The 20,563-nt window shown below is 36.4% G+C and overlaps 2 protein-coding genes across 7 annotated transcripts; one reads left to right on the forward strand and one right to left on the reverse strand.

Annotated features, from left to right (window-relative positions):
- Positions 1-58: 58 nt before the first annotated feature.
- On the reverse strand, positions 59-7,970 carry faima (Fas apoptotic inhibitory molecule a). 5 transcript variants are annotated; one of them, XM_079880677.1, is made up of 5 exons: positions 7,810-7,970; positions 6,874-7,002; positions 4,087-4,315; positions 2,271-2,320; positions 59-1,286 (listed from the first exon to the last, which is right to left on the reverse strand). In XM_079880677.1, exons 2-5 carry the CDS (start codon positions 6,985-6,987, stop codon positions 1,140-1,142), a joined length of 540 nt encoding a protein of 179 aa, XP_079736803.1. In that variant the 5' UTR covers positions 6,988-7,002; positions 7,810-7,970; the 3' UTR covers positions 59-1,139. The 5 variants fall into 5 exon arrangements, with proteins under 5 accessions (XP_079736803.1, XP_079736805.1, XP_079736802.1 ...); XM_079880679.1 differs by having other exon boundaries at positions 7,887-7,944; XM_079880676.1 differs by having other exon boundaries at positions 7,572-7,856.
- Positions 7,971-9,621: 1,651 nt separating this feature from the next.
- On the forward strand, positions 9,622-14,380 carry ndufa10 (NADH:ubiquinone oxidoreductase subunit A10). 2 transcript variants are annotated; one of them, XM_079881740.1, is made up of 10 exons: positions 9,622-9,816; positions 10,134-10,347; positions 10,508-10,723; positions 10,858-10,944; positions 11,095-11,216; positions 11,562-11,641; positions 11,862-11,916; positions 11,995-12,080; positions 12,227-12,335; positions 14,147-14,380. In XM_079881740.1, exons 1-10 carry the CDS (start codon positions 9,742-9,744, stop codon positions 14,213-14,215), a joined length of 1,113 nt encoding a protein of 370 aa, XP_079737866.1. In that variant the 5' UTR covers positions 9,622-9,741; the 3' UTR covers positions 14,216-14,380. The 2 variants fall into 2 exon arrangements, with proteins under 2 accessions (XP_079737866.1, XP_079737867.1); XM_079881741.1 differs by having other exon boundaries at positions 9,665-9,814; positions 10,177-10,347.
- Positions 14,381-20,563: the final 6,183 nt, after the last annotated feature.

Consider the following 20,563-nt stretch of genomic DNA (forward strand, 5'->3'; position numbering starts at 1 on the left):
TCTCTCGTGATGACTTTTCTGTACGGCAATATGAGTTATATATAATGCAACTTTCCTTAGATTTAGATAAGAAAATATTTATTACAGAAATATAACAAGACCATAACGAGATATTTTTAACATTTGTAGTGTAAGAGATGCTCTACATATAAAAAGATGAAATACATCAGGGTCAAATTAAGATTTTAACAGCAAATTGAGGTTAAATTCAATACTGATGCCACCATTCTAATACTTTATTTAAATGTAAATGAAAAAAAAAAAATCAAATCAAATTTCCATTCTACTAAGAAAAAAATATGAAATAGTATTTTTTTTTTTAACATTTCTTAGGGAAACATAGCTTGATTCATATTTAGATTCAGATTATTTTTCAGTTCCACCTAAGCATTGTTCCATACAGTATGTCGTGATAAAATATTTTCACATTTAAGATCATTGTTTCAGAAGGAAGCTGATGTTAACAAAGGATTAACACGCCACAACATCTTGAATTCACCAGACACATGAAGACTGAATGAAAGAAAATATCTTGCTTGTCACAAGGCCTTGAGCCAAAGCATTTAAAACACAGTCACATTACAGTATATTTCCAGAAGAAAGTTATTGCTGAAGTCTGACCCTATTTAGAAGTTGTTGGGTGAGATTCTGGACAGAATATTCTAAACAAGTACACATGTTCACATGTAATTCACAAGGAGACCACTCTATGCTATTAAGAACATGATTGTGCAACCGCACAAAGAATAAACAATTTGACATCAATAGCCTTGTCTATACATGGCATGGCCATCATAACAAACTATCCAGTAAAGGTACAGCCATCCTCACATCTTTTAGTGTCAAAGTTAACTGCACCTTGAGAAGAAAAAACACATTGACATCACTTCCAGGAATTAAGAAATTAACCGTTTAAAGGGTTAAAACACTCACTCTAATGTTGCTGTGAGGTATTATAGAAATATTACTAAACTATATGTTTGTAAGACACATCTGTCTCTCATGCCTTTAAAATGGCCCATTACTGAACCAGCACATGCTGATCTGTGGTCAGAACATGCTATTTCAACCTCCATATATACACTTCTCATGAGGATGGATAATCCAAACACACTCACACACTCATTCATTCACACAGATCATTCTGACTCTGAGATTTCCATGCCGTCCACCAGCATTGTGTGAATGATGCCGTCTCGTCTCTTTCCGCTGCTCACAGCCTTGATGCAGCAGTCGTGGTCGCCCAGCGAGAAGTGCGTCTCTGTGCCGTCCTCAACAAACTCACCCTGAGGAGCAGGAAAGATCAATGTTTTTCTCTTCAATGAATGCCAGTTATGGTAGTCATGTATGTTGTGAAACCGGTATGCTCAGTAGGGCAGTGACCGTCTACTTTGACAGTGTCAAACATCAGTCACTGGGAAAAAATTAAAACTATCTACATTTTTACATTCTCTTTGCCCTGTTGCTGTCAGGGAAATTAATCAATAATTAGATAGTTGTGATGTACTGTAATTTTAGAGTGAGAGAAAATAAATCCTAGACTACTTTGCTGATTTTACTACAAATAAGTTGCACAAGTAAACTGATTCAATCGGATGGGATTGTTTTGATGTGTTGTTGATCTGAGACTGAATTAAAGGCTGATCAACTGCTGTTTACTGTAGATATATCCACTTTAAAGAGCATTATTGAGAGGTGCTGAAGTGCCCCTATTATGTTTTTTCGAACGTTCCCTTTCGTGCAGTGTGTAATATAGCTGTTTGTGAATGTAAACGTTCTACAAAGTTGTAAAGTCGAAAGTGCACGATAAATAAAGTTCTTGTCTCCAAAAAAGAAAGAAATACTTTAATGTATTTGCTAAAACTAAGACTAGGGTTGGGGTTGTTATTATTTCCAAAATAATATAATAATAATACTACAATAAAAAAGAATTATAACACTTTACAATAAGGTTTCATGAACTAACAAAGAACAACCATTTTTACAGCATTTATAATCTAGGTTAATATTAAGTTATAAATATAATATTGTTCATTGTTTACTTATGTTTGTTGATAACACATTATGTTATTTTATACAACTTGGAATGTGAAAAGTACAAATTAGCGTACTTGAAACTACTTAATTTAAGTACTTAATTTAGAAATTAACATTAACCAACATTAATACATGCTTTAAAAAGATTTCTCCATGCTAGTTACCTAATTGTTAAAGTGTTACCAAAATAATAAAAATGTATGAAAAAAAAAAAAAGCAACTGCTGGACTTACAGCTGTTTCCATTTTCTGTCCATTGCACCATATATCCATGGTATCTTTTTCTGTTGAGGATGGAAGAGTTTATAAGTGATGAATTAGCAGATTGCATGATGAGTGATAAAGATAAAAACAGCAATATGAATAGGCCTATTGCTTCACCATACTTTCAGTCTTCATACTAGCCTCACTGACTATTTAGTGAGACTGTTGCTGCGTTCCAATTCGCCTACTTATCCTATGCCATAAAAGTATGTACTGTTTAAGATAAAGTACTGTATGTAAGAGAAAGTACATACTTTTGAGTGTGTAGCAGAATAGGCAAGCTTTGGGATATACTACTTCATCATAATTGCGTCTTTAAAGGACAGCTCTGTCGCTTAGTTAAGCACATCCTGTCAATCATCTTGTCACAGTCTTTTATGCGGAGACTCTCCTCATGTGTTTGCAATTTGCATAATGGCGCTTTTAAAAAGTTAATGACAAAATGTATATATTTACAAAAGCTCACAATGCTGTTGTAGATGAAATCTAATGTGAATAACATTGAATAAATATTTACCTCTCTAACCGTCTGACTTGCACATCTGCAATGTTTGTAGTTTTTTAACATTTATTCGTAGTTCTAATCGAATTAGAACTGTGAGACTATTCGATTCTAACCGAATCGAATTAGAGTGTGCACGGATCTGCAATTCGGATTCTAACCGGAAAAAGTCAACCATCCGGGTATCTTTGGAATACTCATTTCAACATACTACGATTTGGGACACACTAATTATCATTTCAAATACTATTTAGGACGGATAGTGTGCGAATAGGAACAGAGCATGTGACTTACTGTAAATCTAGTACCTCAGCCTTATTTTATGAATTTTTGTTACATTCTTGTGTCTTGTGCTGAGCCTTTCTTTTTGAGACTTGACTTGTCCTATTAACTAGATTATTTGTCAGATATTTTCATACAATACCTGTGCAATGCATCATTGTTGTTTAAAAGCACAAGCCAAATTATCGCAAGTAATGATTAACCTTAATAACATAATAACATTATATTATATGGTGATAACATGCAGTTGGGATGATCTGAAAAAAGAAGTTCTCAATATCAGCCTGTGGTCTCCTATGGTTGTAGCAACCTAGTCAGATATTTTTGTTGAGTTGTCCAGCATAACTGTTATTGATAACTTCTTAATGGCTAGTTTTCAAACAGTCCTGGCCCAACATTTGTTGCAACTCCCTGGATGAGCCATATAAACATATAAATCAAAGGTCTGGAAAGTCCTTGGAAGCTTCTCTTTCACAGTTAACAATGTTTATAGATCACGTGTTTTCTAACTAGGCCATATGCTCCACTGGCCTGAGCTGATAAAAGTGCTAATGTTTGTTCACTAAAGCCAGACATCAACCTGCTCACTAGCGCCCCCATCAGGGTAACAAGACTGTTTGAGAATGTTTGTGTTTTTATTATTAGAAGCGCCTCCTATTATTAAGAACTAATTAGTTAAAGCGATTTGCAATCTTTTTTTAAACCTTTATTTAACCTAAAGTTAATCACTGCTGCTGTGCAGCCGGTCACAGAGGATAAGTGAGGAAAGGCTTTCAGCATTTCAGAGATCAGCTGTACTTTAGGGGCATAATAGAGGATTGCTTTACACACTGTGTTTCCCGTAAACAAGTTATCAGCCTATTTCTATTAAAATTAATACTTGCTTTTGGATGCTACATTCTAGGAAAATACAGGAGTGGAGAAAACAAGAGGGACAAACTTCATCACAGATCAATCAAACACCATATTTTTTTGAGGAACCTATGATCAGGTATTTCTTACCCAGAACCACCCTGCAGTCGATGCCATCCAGGTTGAGGAGCCATGTGCTGGTAACTTTGGAGCGATTCTCCATGTACTTCTTCAGGCTCTGTCCGTTGATCTCTAGAGTGTACTCGTATGCAAAGCCACTCACTGCTTCTATGTTAATAGTGGCCTTCGTGTCTGTGCCACCCACATGAAAAGCCTCCTTTCCAACCAGTTTGAACATCCAATCTCTCCGTACGACTTCCTGTGAAAGTCACAAACAAACCGGTGAGACACCTGCACTTATTTTCTAATCATTATTATACAATACATGTCACATATTTCTGTATAATCATCACCATCATCTAGTGACAAATAAAATCCATAATCACACAACTCTCTGGAATACAGATTCTTAACTTCATTATTGATCGCATAATTGTCCCTGGTAACCACTTTTCTACATAGATTTTCATCAATTATTTAGTGTGCACTAGTTTGTTTGTTTTTTAACGCCGTATCAGCTTCTTTGGCTATTTTCATTGCAAGAAAATTTATGGTAACTAAAACTACATCAGGTTTTTACAATCAATCTTTGCTAAAAACTTTGGTTTATTTGGTTTAACTTTATTAAAAATTTCTTCAAGAGTGGTAACGGAGTAAAAAAAGTTTTTCACAGGGTCAAAACCAGCACAATCTAATAAAACGTGGGTTTTGATAGAAAGAACATGTTGGCGGATCATCTAATATTATGTCATCCTGAAATGGCCTGTTCGGCAACGGGTATAAACAATCTGGTTTAGTGTGCACAAGTGTACATTGTCGTTCAGAGGTTTGATTTAAAAATGTATCCTGAAAACATGGTTAACACAAAAATATTAAGTGATATAAATATTATGATAATATTAAGAAATGTTTCTTGAGCAGCAAATGATTTCAGAAGGATCATGTGACACTGAAGACTGGAGGTATGGAAAGCTGAATTGTCAGCATCATCATAGGAATAAATTACATTTAAAAAAATATACAATATTAACTTCAATTTTAAGTAGTTTAATAACTATTTGTATTATTATTTCATTATTATTCATCAATTGTTTTAAAATAAAATTTTTCATTTTATAATTATTAATTGGCAACTGATCTTCTACATAGATTTTCACAATGGCAATGTCACGATCTCAGCCTGTGTTCATGTTTTGTGTGAGGACTTTCCTGTCTTGTGCCATGTTTTGTAGTTTTTCATGTTGATTAGTCTCTCCAGGTGTGTCTTGTTAGTTCCCTTGGTTACCCTCATATGTTCCCATGACAATCAACCACACCCCCCTTGTTACCTTGTTAAGGTGATGATACACAGGGCAACTTTTTGAGCAATGTTGCTGTGCAGTCTTGCCGAGCGATTGTTACTTGGACACTTTCCCATTGAAAATGGGCAATACATTTCTATCTGGATAATTTTTATCTGTCGTGGGCCCTGTATCTCATCTGGTTGCCCGTTGACGGCAACATTGCTCAAAAAGTTGCCCTGTGTATCATCACCTTTAGCCTGTGTATAAATTGCCCTTGTGTTTCTCTTGTGGTTTGTCAGTCGTTGTTTGCCGTACCATGTTCCTGTCCTGAGTTTCTTTGTTTGCCCTGGATTACCTGTTTGTATTGTTAAAGTAGTGCTCGCATGTGGATTCTCTCTCCGCTTCGTCCCTGCCTCTCCGTTACAGGCAACACACTAACTGCAACTTTTTTTCCATCCAATTTGTGTACATCCTTGTTATTACAAAATAATTATTAAAATGAAAATAAACCCAAGTTTTCACTTTGTAATTTGTCAGTAGTGGATTCAACAAGTACTATTGAAATTTTACATGGATTGTCCTCCTGATTGTCAGCTAACGTTATGTGTATTAAAAGCAGAGCCGGACAGTAACGGAGTACATTTACTTGAGTACAGTACTTAAGTACAATTTTGAGGGATCTGTACTTTACTTGAGTATCATTTTTGGGGAGTACTCATGACTTTACTCAAGTACATTTGAGAGGCAAATATTGTACTCTTTACTCCACTACATTTCTATCCATAACTGTGAGTACCCATTACTTCTTCTTCTAAAAAAAAAATATAAAAAAAAAAAGGAAAAAAGAAACATCTCGTAAACCCTCAATTTGTTGTTTCCCTCTCAAATGTGATTGGATTGTGCAGGCGCCACTGATTGGGACAGCCTATCAGCAATCACCCTCAGCTTTCCGCCAAAGTCAACTCCATGGTCAGATTTAGATAAGAGACGAAACCATGGATGAAGACGCAGCAGGTCCATCCCGGGAGTATTTTTTTTTCCCAGGATGGTAGGGGAAGACTCATGAATATTCTTTAGTGAAGTCATCCCTGATTGGTCTTAACCCCAGTGACGGGCAGGTTTAGGGTTAGGGGTAGGTCATCAGACCAATCAGGGATGACTTCCCTAATGAATATTCATGAGTCTTCCCCTACCATCCTGGGAAAAAAAATATCGCATCCCGAACCCGTGGCCCCACCTCGCCAGACTATTTCAATTTTCTGAACAAGTTAATGATAGTTTTCGCTTCAAGTGTTTGCTGTGTTTACCAATGTAAGCACAGTGGCAGTAGTAATGCAATATTTAGAAAATGTACTCTTGTACTCTTGATACTCAAGTACTTTTAAAAACAAGTACTTTAGTACTTTTACTTAAGTAGACATCTGACTGTAGTACTTTTACTTGTACTTGAGTAAAATTTAGCAAGGGGTATCTGTACTTTTACTCAAGTAATGAAGCTGTGTACTCTGTCCACCTCTGATTAAAAGATTTTTACCTTTCCATCAATGTAAATAACCCGTTTCCCTGTGGTTGTACCATGTTCAAATTCAATCCTGTGCACACCATCACACAAAGCCACTTCCCACACAGCTACAAGATCTCCCGACATCCTCCAGACCAGAACCTTACAGAGATATGAGTGAATCGCTCATTAGATCACATAGATAGTAACATTAACGTTACACGAGAATAGACTGAAATGAAAACAGAGAAGATGAGTAACGTTAACGTTACAGAGTAATTGCAGTCGTACACATAACTTAGAGGAGATACATAAAGAGAAACTGGCAATATAAAAATTCAATAACATACGTATTTGATAGAAATAAATGTGTGCAAGTAAATCTGTTAACTTAAATGTATAAATCAGCACTGGATTTTGAGCGACATAAAGTCTTGTTTCATAACGTTAACTTACCCAATAAACGCTAAACATTACGTATAACGTTAATAAAGAATAAACTCTAACAGCAATGGCAAACGGCCTTACGTAAATAAATGAAATAATTGTGGTCTGAAAATAATTTGGTTAACGTTAACTTACATGACTTACTATTCTTTGGTAACGTTAAGAACATTTAAAAACCTTGACTAAACCTGATCTGTGATAACGTTACTGAACAAGCTGTCGGTCGTTCAAAACACAGATTCAGAGCAGTAAAGACAGTAAAGTTAATTAATACATGTAGTTACCGATCCCAGTCAGAGCAGAAATAAACCGTTTCTCTGTATATTTGATAAGGCAGCCGATTTTAACACAACTGTGGCCCACAGCATCAAAACACTAACGTTACCTCCAAAATTAGCCAACAACAAATCTGCTCCAGCTAACAACAGTAACTATAGCAACAGCTTATTCTTCTTCTGTCCGCAGTTATGCGAGTTTAAAAGCCACAGTTGACTCTACTGACATCTATTGACAATAACTTACGAGCCGTTAATATGCACGATGTGATGCTGCTGCCTCTGGAATGCCACAAATTTTCCAGCACACAAATATGAACATACATTTCTTTTCGGGTTTTCACATAGAATATCTTCAGAGCCAATTTAACTCTCTCTGGACTGTGCGCGATCTCACCACCCATAACCACAGGAAAAGAGTGTAGCGCCATCTGGTGGGGATGGACAGCTAATAAATGCACATACCGGTACTAACGTTAGACCTACAGTGATAAAAAAAAAATATATATATATATATATATAAAATAAAATAAACTGCGTCCCATTTATTTATTTACGTTTATTTCATTGTAACTCACTCTCCATATCAATTTTGTGCAGAAACAGTACCGTAATGAAATAACAAGGCCTAACCTTTGGTTAAAATGTATGCATGTTTAAAATATTCCGTAAGCTGACAAATCTTTTGAATGTGTATTTTGATAATTAACCCCCTTCTGTAATATTATTTTGACTTATTTGTTATTTATGTATTTATTTATTTTGTTTGTTTGTTTGTTTGTTTGAAGTTGTTTTTTTCTGCTATTTGGCTTGTATTTTCCTTCCTATTTTAAGTTTTCTGTTTGCTGATGTTTTGTATTTCATTAAATAATACAAATAATAATACAAATTATGCAATTTTATTATTATTAATATTATCATCGTCATCATGTAATTATTATTATTATACAATGTAAATATAGGTGGAAGACTCTCCAAATACAATCATACAACAACAACAAACTAAATAAAGAATTGCAAGAACCAACCCCAATACATCTATAGGAAATAATGTTTAAAACAAATCAATCAACTTCTTTATCATTTTTAAATATAATTTTCATTTTGGTCAAGGCTTTTGTCACGAAGAAACCACATGACGCACCATGGTCAAAAATTTCCTTAGTGGTTATTACCTCAGCTTACTGTAGATATGACGCTATTAGATAAGGAACAAAAATAAACTAAATGCTCAAATAACACATAAGTATATACAGGATAATTATTATAGTTATGTTCAGGTATTTTCAGATGCATCCAAAAATACAGACAACAAAGTTGTGGCATTCACAGTTCCAGAATTCAATGTCAAAATCAATAAAAGAATTTCAGATAATTTACCAGCCTATACGGGGGAAATGATTGCAATCCTATGGCCTACAGTGGGTTGAGGAGAATAGACCACTGAGGACACTGATATGCTCTGATTCAAGCTCATTATTAATGACATTAGAAACAGGTCATACAGAAAGCAGAGCAGATGTGCTGACTGAGATCCTTCTGCCATTGTGAATTCTGATGATGGGATTAGAAGTGAATTTCTGCTGGGTACCAGCTCATGAAGTAAAAGGGAATGAGATGATCGCAGATGAGTGCGCAAAGGAAGCAACAAATAAAGCTGACATAGACATTAGGTAAAATATAGTAAGGCTGAAATGAAATGTTTAATCAAACAACATGTAAGGAATAGATGGCAAAAACAGTGGGAGGAAAGAACAGGAATATGGTTTTATAACATTCAAAGAATCGTAGATAAAGGCAGACTAACAGGAAGAAGTTGAAATGAAGAAACAATGTCTGATAGTACATTGAAGACAATAGGGAAACATGAGTAAAACTGAAAATTGTAATCAAAAGGAAACTGTAGAGCATGTTATATTGATATGTCCTACTATATATATATATATATATATATATATATATATATATATATATATATATATATATATAGTATAATGGGTGATGCCATCTTGACCTGCTCTAAAATGCACCTAAAAGTTGTATGCCAACCGCCATAAACAAGCCAGAAGAAGAAGAACCACATGACGCACTGATGACGCAAAACTTCCGCGACGCGACACAGAGATCCTTCGGCGACATTGAGGATCATCAGACTCGCTGGAGTTTCTGAAGTTTCGCGATGTCGTTGCGGTTATTTCGGCTGGTTGTGCCCTCGGGTGCAGCAGCTTGGAAAGCAGTATCGCCTGTGTCGACGGTAAGATCGAAAAAACACTCCAGAACAAAAGGTTTCTCTATTCTGTCGGGCCTCATGTAGTCCAGACTGAAGGACAACAGCAGAACTACAGCTGTGGAAATCACTTCTTACTGTCAAATGAATGCATCTATTCATATGTTTATTGAATCATTGCAACTTTGATTGTAACATGCATTCACGTTTGTTCAGACATGACCAATATATAACAATGGATCTCCTTGTGCGGCTGACACTAGTTCTGTCAAAACATACTTGTTTTATAGTTTTGTATTTAAGAAGTGTGTCAGCCGTAATTAATCGCTTGAATCCATATATAGGTACTTCAGCTGAGCAGGACAACATATGTACTTGCTGTCAGACCGGCTCAAATCCACACAAGTGCTGTCAGTAACCTGCGGTATGGATGGTGGGCTTATACTCTGGGGGAGAGGACAACCTCCCGCTTCAAGGAAAACAGCAAGATCATTTCCATTGATGGCAACTTGGCATCTGGAAAGGGAGCACTTGCACAAAAATTGGCTGATAAACTGGGTAAGACAATTTCTGGCTCCCTCGTTTCTTTAAAACTACACACACACACACACACACTCTGTCTCTTAATGTATTTGGGAATAGAATATTTTGTATTCTATTCTTTACTATTCCTATTTCCTAGAAGTATTCGTTCAGTTTTCAATGTTTCTCTCATTAGGCATGCTGTACATGCCAGAGCCAGACACTTACTATGTTGACAAAATGACAAAGGAGAAAGTTCCTCTAGATCAGGCTTTTAATGGAAACTGCAGTTTGGAGAAGTTCTACTTGGAGCCCAAAGCCAGTGACGGTAACTCTTACCGCCTGCAGTCTTGGATGTACCTCATGAGGTTGCTGCAGTACTCTGATGCTATTGAACACCTGCTCTCTACAGGTAACCAAAGCTGTTGATGAAAACCCTACATCATGAACAGATTTTCCTATATACATTTTTTTAGTAAGTTGTGGGAGCGCAGTAACAGTTTAGGATATTTATGTCATTCTCTCTTCTCTGTTTCCCTTGCTCAGGACAGGGAGTTGTTCTGGAACGATCTCCATTTAGTGACATGGTTTTTTTGGAGGCCATGTTCAAAGAAGGCTACATCCGCAAACAGTGTGAGTGATTATGTCTGAAATTCATATTATAAAATATTTTAGAATGTAGGTAAAATGCTGTTGGTGACTGAAGTCGTACTTCAACTGATAATATATCAAAGTTGCTTTTTGTTGATTGAAATGAATTATGTGTTGGTTGCTATTCTGCAGGTGTGGACCACTATAATGAGATTAAGGATATCAGTATCTGTGAGTTTCTGCCCCCTCATCTGGTCATCTATGTCGATTCACCTGCTGAAGAGGTCCAGAAGAATCTCAAGGCATCAGGAAAGGTGTGTGTGTGTGTGTGTGTGTGTGTGTGTGTGTGTGTGTGTGTGTGAGGATCATGTTGGTCCAAATAATTCATATTTTGATTATAATGTGTAAAAATGACGCTGACAAAGATTTTCAATATCACACAAAATAATTGATTACAAAATGATTAAATTATGGCTGGGTTTAATGTTGAGTTTTGTTTAAATTTTGCATAATTGTAGTAATATAAAAAAAAATCCATGTTTTTCTGCATGGAGGCTTTTTTTTTTTAAGGAGAAATATTTCAGGAGATTTTGATTAATTCAGGAAGCGCTGATTATACAATGATGACAGTGAATTTGAATTTTCATTGCCTTATACAGTCATACCTCCAGAATGTTCCTTTAAGCTACCTGAAGAGCATTGAGGCTGCATACAAGAAGACCTTCCTTCCTAAAATCAGGTCAGCACCTAATATTCATTATATGTATTATTGTATATAAATGTCATAATTAATATAAGTACTGTAATTGTATAAAACATTAATAATATTATGTAAATATAATCATACTTTAGATTAGGGTTCAATTCTCACTATTAACTAACAATCAACCACTCAATAAACTACTAATTACTGCTTATTAATAGTTTTAGTTTTGAAAAACTGTGTATCTCATTTTCAGTGAAGAGGCAGAGGTTCTTGCCTATGACACAACCCAAGCCCAGGACATTGAGAGGGTAAGGTTCAAACCTGTATGTGGAGCCCTTTGAGGCAGGCAAATGTCACTGCTTTATGACTTCACTTTGCCTTTGCAGGTTGCAGAGGATATTGAATACTTAAAGTTTGAGAAGGGCCCTTGGCTGGAGCAAGATGATGTCACTTTCCACCATATGCGAATGATGTAAGTGCTTGATTTATTTACATTTCACTCATGTTTTTTTGTTTCTTCCATAGACTTTTGCTAGTATTGGCTGTAATTATTATTTTTCTAGCTTGGCCACATCCTTGAGCACATTGAATAAATGTACCCTTTCCCTTATTCCCTAGGGTGGAAGACAAGCAGAGGGTAGCCACCCTGACCTGCGTCCCCAAATATCTCCCAGAGGTCACAATCGGTGCTCATGAGTTTGATGCTGCCTACTATGCTTTCAAATCGGTATGTGCCCTCCACTGAAACTGTAACAGTACATGTAAAAGACTGATCATAAGCCACATATAGGTTGTTTTGCCAAACAAAATAATTTTGAACAATGTTGATATTCAAAAAGTTGACTTTCATAGTTTGGGGCATAGTATGGAAGTCAATGGGGCCTATTAACTGTTTGGTTACCCATATTCTTCAAAATATCTTCTTTTGTGTTCAGCACAAGAAAGAAATTCATATAGGTTTGGAACGACTTGAGTAATGACAGAATTTAAATTTTTGGGAGAACTATCCCATTAAGACCTAATTATGCTTAAACCTTTAGCAATTCCAAAATTCATATTTTTTATTAGTAGTGACGGTTAATATTGTCTAGGGCTGTCACGATTCCTCGATTAAATTCGAGTACTCGTTTAAAAAAAAAATGTTGATTGCAAATTACCTGTGTCGAGTAATCGGCAAAATACCAGAAGTGGCGCTTTCCACGGACAAGAATCCATGAAACGCATTATTAGACCGATATATTAAAACCATTTAAAAGCCATACTATAGCATAGTGCTATTGTGAATTCACAAAGGCTGCGATTCAGTTAAATAAATGTATGCCCTGCGGGTTTAATATATATAATTAATCGTCTCAAACTCCATCTCTGCATATGCTGTGAATTTAGTTTGCTTATAACGCTCATCTGGGAACGCAATGTGCGCCATTTCATCAGATTTGTAAGATAAATCAGTTATAAATCTACGCCAACACAGGAGAATACATACATTTTTTCCAAATATGCAAACATTGCGTTTCAAAATAAGTTTAAACCCTCGCTCTGAGTTTGCATGTTTGATGTCCACACGTTCTTGTTCAAGAAATTAGTGACTCGTTCTATCGTAAAGAACTGGCCAAATATGAAAGATTAAGTTAACATTTTAATTAAATGTCGTTTGACCAATATTAAACAATGATTTGATCTTGCTGTAAAGTGTAACAACACCAGGCCGTTGGCGCCCTTTGCAGACATTTGTTATGATATATGTGCATAAGATAATTGTGTTGTTCTGTAAAACCATCTGATTATTTGCTTTTGATGCTTTATTTGAACCAATTATGATTGCCTCAATGTTATGATATAATGTATGAATTAAGTCATTTTAAAAGTCTTTTTGTTTAGGTCTATTTTTATTACCACAAAAAAAATTACTCTATTAATCGTCAAAATAATTGATCAATTACTAAAATAATCGTTAGCGACAGCCCTAATATTAACTATATTAATTAAAGAGAGTATGGAAGCAGTGATGCTTTAGGTGCCTCGCTGATGATAGATCTACCTTAAATGATATTTCTGTCAGATACATTTGTGTACAAGTAATTGCATATGTCCAGGAGCCCAAACAGTGTCCCTTCAAATGCCTGCACAGTGATTGAGTGTTTTCACAGATCAGGAGTGTCACCTGAGGACATTCAGTGATGTCGGTGGCATTACAAAATCAGTAGACAGATAGACTTTTGGAGTGGGTGACAGAACACTTTGTATGGCCATTAGTGATTCCTGGCAATATTATATTGATCTTTGGGAGCGCTGTGTTCAGCCATCAGATTTTTCATCTTTTCATTTGCTCATCTGATCACCACCTTGTCAGTGTTCGCACGAAAACATATGGAGCTTTACCTCAGCCCAGAGAACATGTGGAAGTGGAGCTCATGAATATAGATTAAATGTCTAGTCTTTTACTCTATTATTTTCAGTGCATTTCTTTAAAGGTCACAGTAAAATGTTGCCAGGGCTTTAAAGAATCTAACATGTGATATGAAAATCTCTCCTTAGCTCCCAGGAAAGAAGTACGCCGAAGGCTATAATGAAGACGTTGGTGACAAAGGCATCTGGCTGAAGTGAGAAACGCCAGTGTCGCTGGAGGGCAAGGGACATCTTAAAGACAGATTCCTTGTGGTATTTCAACCATTTGTCCATGTCCCGTGGAAAAAGATGTATTCTGCTCTTCTGCAGCTGAAGATATCATTGTACATTGCTATTAAAACATTTATTGTATATGTTAAAAAACGGTTTCCTTTCATTTTGAGTAAGTGTTGTTCGTGGGTGGATCTTTTTGAGATTGACTCAAGTTCTGGTTCCAAGGTCATGGTCCAAGGAGGCCCCTGGGCACGACTTTGTGCCCACTTATACGTTCCCGCTCTATGCACCAAGGGGTCCAGGGCCCCTGGTGGTTTGTTTCTGGCTATACAAATTTAGGGGCACAGGACAGGTCAAACTGAATGTGCTTATGACACTGGTGATCAGCTTCCTTCGGCAGTTTCAGGCCATGTTGCTTTAGAGGTCCCTGGCAATCAGAGGCCATTAAAACTAGATATGAGACTAAAGTACAGTAAAGTCAATTATTATTTTTAGATAAAGTTAAAAAACCTGAAAATTATGCAACGAATGTGACATCTAACTGAGGTATTAGCTGTGTAAGGGAAAAATCAATCTGCCGGCCGATATCTTATTTTGTTTCATTGCGGTGAGACGGTGACTAAACACCCCAATTAAAATACTTTTTGTTTGAAATAGCACTGTGCAAACTGGCCGCAGCTCATTAGACACCTGAAACCAGTCGTTTCTCGTCACTCAGATGAGATGAGAGAAGATGATATGAGTCTGCTGCCGGTAAGAGAGCGGCCACAGGTCCAGGAATAGAGCCGCTGCTCATTTGTTCCTGAGCGCATCTCATATTACCATCATTTCTCATATTCTGCCCTTTATGGGTGATTATTCACCAAAATCTGCAATGACGCTGAAATAAAAGTGGCTGTTTGGACAACGCCGGCCTTCAGATTCCCTTAGCTTTCATCAATTTTTACACTCCTCTGAGTCCCTCTATAAAAGGGATTGGGATTCCATAATTTTAGAATTCATTTAATACTTTGGGAGAATCTGTTTTCCTATTAAGATGAAAATATCTGAGTGGAGAAAATGAAGAAAAAGACCTGAAAGTTCCAAAATTAGTCCCAAAGGAGATCCTACAGGTCTGTAAGTACAAGTTTATTTCATTTTAAAATGACTTAGAATATCATTGAGGTGTGGTTGTGTTCGCCGCCATAATTTCTCATTTGTTGTTTGTTGTTAATCATGTCAGCTTGGTGTTTTAAATGTGTCATTACAAGTAGTTTTGAATGGAAACCACCAGAGGGCGCTTAACATAGTTTGAGAATTACTAGTGTCACAAGAGAACTGCCTTTGTGTTTGTCGTAAGCCCTGGCTATATGAAAGGGATATTTTACCAAAAAATGAAGATTTCGTCATCATTTATTAACCCCCCATGTCTAAACATATGATTTACTTTATTCCGTGGAACACAAGAAGACCGTGATTGAAGACCTCAATCACCATTCCCTTTATATGGAAAAAGATGCAATAAAAGCAGGGTTCTCAAGTCTCACGCATTGGCCGTGAGACACACGCAATTCAACCAGTTCACACGCTCACACGCCACACCGTGTATTTCTCACGCTAAAAAGGCAATGTCAACCAAGTTGTCCTGCAAGCTTTATATATAACGTTGTATACGAGGCGCGGGCACACAAAGTGAAGTTTTCTGCCGCCAGCACGTATTTCGGCCAGATTGCGTTCGTTAATAGGCAACACAGATGCGCGAAGTCGCGAACACACGGAAGTTGACGGAACATTCTCGGCCGCCGTACGTTCGTTACTAGGTAACCAACAACATCGCGCGAACACTCGTGAATGATGGAGAAGGTAAGTTGGAAGAAAGCTCGTCTAACATGTTTAGGCTAGAACATTTAATATATAGCCCATCGTATACATTATTATTGATGCAGTCAAAAACACTACAACTACTTTGCAACCAGGCCAGAAGCTTTGGCTCAGTTTGGCTAGCTTACGTTATCTGAAACTAAGGGGAAATGTTAGTGGGTATGGGAAGGAATGAAGATGTATTTCTTCATTTTATTTTAAATACATTTAAATTTGTTTATTTTATTTTATTTTAAATTATACATTATACTGTATTAATAGTCTTTCTAGTTACATTAAGGCTACATGTATTAAAGCAGAGTGCTCTGGGTAATATTTTATATCCTGTCAAAACATACATTAATCATTGCCATTGCATTTGTATTTTTCAAACACTTACAACACAAAACACATTTCATAAGCTGGAGTGTGTACTCTTGTGTACACACACAAACACACACACACACACACACACACACACACATACACACACACCTTAATAATACTCTAGTATGTCATTTGTTCACAATGTCCCACCACACAATAAATCATTATACCATTTCGACTAGACACATTCAAAATGCAAAAATATTTGTTTTTCAAAAACTGTTTGGAGAAATTTGTTATATTTTTGTAATTTTTGTATAACTTATTTGTAGTTTTGAAATATAACATTAAAGAGTATATTTGATGTGATGAATTGCTCTGTCATTTATCAGATTTACCAATTGTTATAATTTCAATTTGTGCTGGTTAATTTGGGTAAAATTGGGGGGCGGGGACAGATGGGGGCGTGGCTCCATTATGGCTCCTCCCCCAACTGCATGTGATCTCACTCCAAGCTTTTGATAAAACTTGAGAACCCTGATAAAAGTGAACGGTGATTGAGTCTGTCAGGCTCAATTCTGCAATGATTTTGAATTTAACAGAAGAAAGAAAGTCATAAGGGTTTAAACATGATGCTAGAATGTTAATTATTGAATGGATGTCCCTTGAAGTTCTACTTGTCTTGCTTTCCTCAGAGGAGGGCACTGTTGTACTTCCATCCTAAAGAAACCACTCTTCAAGTCTCTTATGGATTCATGTCTCACAGAGCAGAACACTTTCCCTTTCTCCTTCACTTGTTTCTTGTGTATTTGACTTTATGAGGCTTTTATTTTGACAGCACTCTTTTAAATACATAAATATTTCATACACATAGATCCTCCCACAGCTGTTATTATATGCTCTTTCAATGCAGGTCTAACTTGGCACGGCAAATAGGACTCTGAATTTAAATTTAAAGTGGTTAGAAAAGTGCTACATTTGAATTAAACTACATTAATGCATTTTCAAAAAGGGTTTAAGAGGTTGAATTAAAGCGGTTAGTTCTAGTGAATTTGCTGGATCTCTGTATTTAGTGCTGCTGTGGATGAAGGACTGTCACATTGCTATTTGAGTTGTCGGTTATTGGTGGTGTTATCAGGCAGTTTGGAGGGGTGGTCTGCTAAATGAGGAGGATGGAAAGATAAACAAAGCTAGTATAACATTGCTGACAGATAATAGACACACGGCAATGCCCTGAAGCTACATGAATGGATGTAAAATGAACCTTGAATAACGTCAAGGACAAGGCAAAATAAACTCAACCTGTGACATAACAGTGACAGCTTCAACTTCTGCTTATGTGCAACATTAGTTTTCTTTTAAAAAACAGCTTCATGGCGTAGCCTGCACTAAAGGATTGGGGTCAGTAAGTTTTTTAAAGAAACTCATCATTTTAATCCACAAGGATGCATTCATTTATTAATTCAATAAGATTTGCCATCAGAACTAAATTATATTATAATTAGGGGAGATATATGTATCCCCTGATTATAATATAATATATATATATATATTAATTATATTACTGTTTTTACTGTACTTCGATCAAATAAAAGCAGCCATGTTGAGCATAAGAGACTTCTTTCAAAAACATAAAAAATTGTACTGAGTGCTGACCCCAAACTTTTGAACAGTAGTGTATGAATGTACAACAGATGAATTCTCACTATAGAATAAATGCGCTGCTAAATCAAAATCAGTTTGCAGGGTATTCTGAATATCTGAACCTTGACATTGACTATAAACCAATCATATCAAATATGACATATGTTTTAAAATACTGCATTATAATTTAAGAAAGAGCCCAAGGTCATGTTTAGTTACATTCATCCAGCAGTTCTATATCTTTCTATATAGTTTTTTGATAGTATGAATTTGCTGGAAGATATGATAATTGCCCATCTCTGGCTGAGATCTGCCACACCTGAAAGTTCAAGACCTTTTGTGTCCCTCTAAAGAGAAGCTTTCACACTGCTTAAAAACCTGGGGCCACAATTTCACAGTCAGACCATCAGGAGTGGGTCTCCTTTTGACAACTCTCAGTTTTACCTCATGTGACTTTAATCACATTTCACAGCTCGTTTTAAATGAATCATTTACATGCCAGGAAAGAACACTATTTGCTGGCTTTGATTACTTGTGTACTCTTGTCAAAGTGATTATGGGTTATTTTAGAATTTCTGGAGACTTTTCTTTTTTTTTTAAACGAAAGACGAGTTTTATTTACTACCGAACAGGAGCAGAATTTGTTGAGAACCAATATGCTGCCACAGTATTTATTCACATAAACTGAACACAGTGAATATTTAGATGAACTGTGACGCAACCAGCGCCGTTGCTAAACTTCATTGACCCCTTGTCAAATTTGTATGTCCCCCACAAAGATAGTAAAATCACCAATCATCTACAGGACATTGTGAGCGTTAACTTAGTTCAGTATAAAAACAAATAGATTTAAAATGAGCTAACAAATAGTAAAACGCATGAAAATGATGTAAATGTGAGAAAGTTCTTCAAAAACATGCCAATTCCAAATTAGCAACTCATGACAACATACAAACTAGCCACTCAGTAATTGCTTTAATGGTCTGTCTACTTTTATAGGTTATCACCTTTGAGAACAGCGTCAGATAGCTCTCTTTGATGTCTCTCAGCGTCCATATTTCTCATGGTATGTCAGATTTGTTCTTGATGATTTCTACAATGTTACATGGGTTCTAAGCCGCCATGATGAAAACCACTTTCATTTTCAGGTATTCTTACCTCATCTGCTATCAGATAAATCATTTGTCAAAACTGTTCACATTGAGGCGCTTTCATGTCAAATCTTCAAATCAGGATATCATGCTTGGCTGAGATTTTTGTCAGACCTTGAAGTCACTGATATCAAAAACAAGTGCACATATTTCAGCTCCTATTAACAAAGTCTCTCACATACATTTTAATCGTCTGGCCTTTAAATAGATGCTTTAATCATATTTCCATATGTTAAACACACTCAATGGGAAAAAAGGGGGAAGTTTCTTGAGGGAATCTCTGGAAATCCAGTTAATTTGCTCTCTGGCTAGAATTAAGCCCGGAGCCATCATAAATTACCATTTCATTAAGATTCAGAACCCAAACAGATTTAAATATTCATGGATTCTCTCCTTTCTCTGATTAGATTTTAATTACACGATATCGTCTTAAACAAATGAGGGACGTTCGCATAAAGGAGCTATTTGTTTTGAGGGATAATGAACACCTGAAAGGTAGAGCTGCTTCAAAGAGCAGAAGCATTTATCCGACGAGACACAAAGGGCCCCTCTGAGCCCTGGGTTTTGTCTTGTTTCTGTCAAAGAAAAAAGACAGAAGGAAATAAAAAAAAAAACCTACACCCCGAGCACTCTGCATCACACCTGGTCAGAACCTCCCCAGTTTGTTCTTCAACCCATTCATTCCTTAATTCCTTTCCTCCCTGCCTTTGTTGAAAATTTAATGACCTCTAGTAATTATTCAGAGTGGTGCGATACAGGACTCGTGTACATGATGCTTTATTTTATAATGCAAGTTACACCCATCAGCTTTTCGGCTCTTTCCCCCAATGAGTATTCAGATATTCATGTAAATTTCTCCATTTTAAATTCAAGGCAAGAGAAACATGATGCACCTGTCGTGACCAAGGTTGATGTAGAGGTTGCTGTAGACACGGTGTTCGCAACAGGGTTAAGGGCATTTACTTTCTGTAACCAGAATAGCATTCGTGGTTGCTTTTTTTAAAGAACAATTAAAAATGATATTTTTACTCCCCCACTGCAGCTGATTAAAAAGCTCTGCACGACCATTTGTTCGTTTAATAAAACGCCTTTTTCTGGTGTCATGTCATCTTGTTTTTCAGCCACGATGCTGTGATGTTAAACCGAAAGCAATGAGTAATGAATGCTTATCAACTTTTACTGATTACTTTGGTTTGAAGCCAGGGTTCACAAAAGCAATATCCAAAGGCTACAAATAATTGCTGTAATACAGCAGTCCCATCTTACAGTACCATGAATGCCTCTCTTCACAACAGAGATGTCAGCTCCTCACTGCAATGGCCCTCATTAAATTCACTTGCAGGTGAGCAAAGTGTACAATGCTGTGAAGGCA

This window comes from Squalius cephalus, assembly GCF_949319135.1.
Source record: "Squalius cephalus genome assembly, chromosome: 9".
In the NCBI taxonomy this organism is placed as follows: Eukaryota; Metazoa; Chordata; class Actinopteri; order Cypriniformes; family Leuciscidae; genus Squalius; species Squalius cephalus.

Bases quoted from the DNA above. Each gene is read 5' to 3' on its own strand.
- faima (XM_079880677.1), bottom strand. From the start codon at position 6,987: ATGTCGGGAGATCTTGTAGCTGTGTGGGAAGTGGCTTTGTGTGATGGT. The intron at 2,321-4,086 runs GTAAGAAATACC...CATCCTCAACAG, and splicing joins CGACTGCAGGGTGGTTCTGG to AAAAAGATACCATGGATATA. The intron at 1,287-2,270 runs GTAAGTCCAGCA...CCTGCTCCTCAG, and splicing joins GACAGAAAATGGAAACAGCT to GGTGAGTTTGTTGAGGACGG.
- ndufa10 (XM_079881740.1), top strand. From the start codon at position 9,742: ATGTCGTTGCGGTTATTTCGGCTGGTTGTGCCCTCGGGTGCAGCAGCT. The intron at 10,945-11,094 runs GTGAGTGATTAT...GCTATTCTGCAG, and splicing joins AGGCTACATCCGCAAACAGT to GTGTGGACCACTATAATGAG. The intron at 12,336-14,146 runs GTATGTGCCCTC...ATCTCTCCTTAG, and splicing joins CCTACTATGCTTTCAAATCG to CTCCCAGGAAAGAAGTACGC.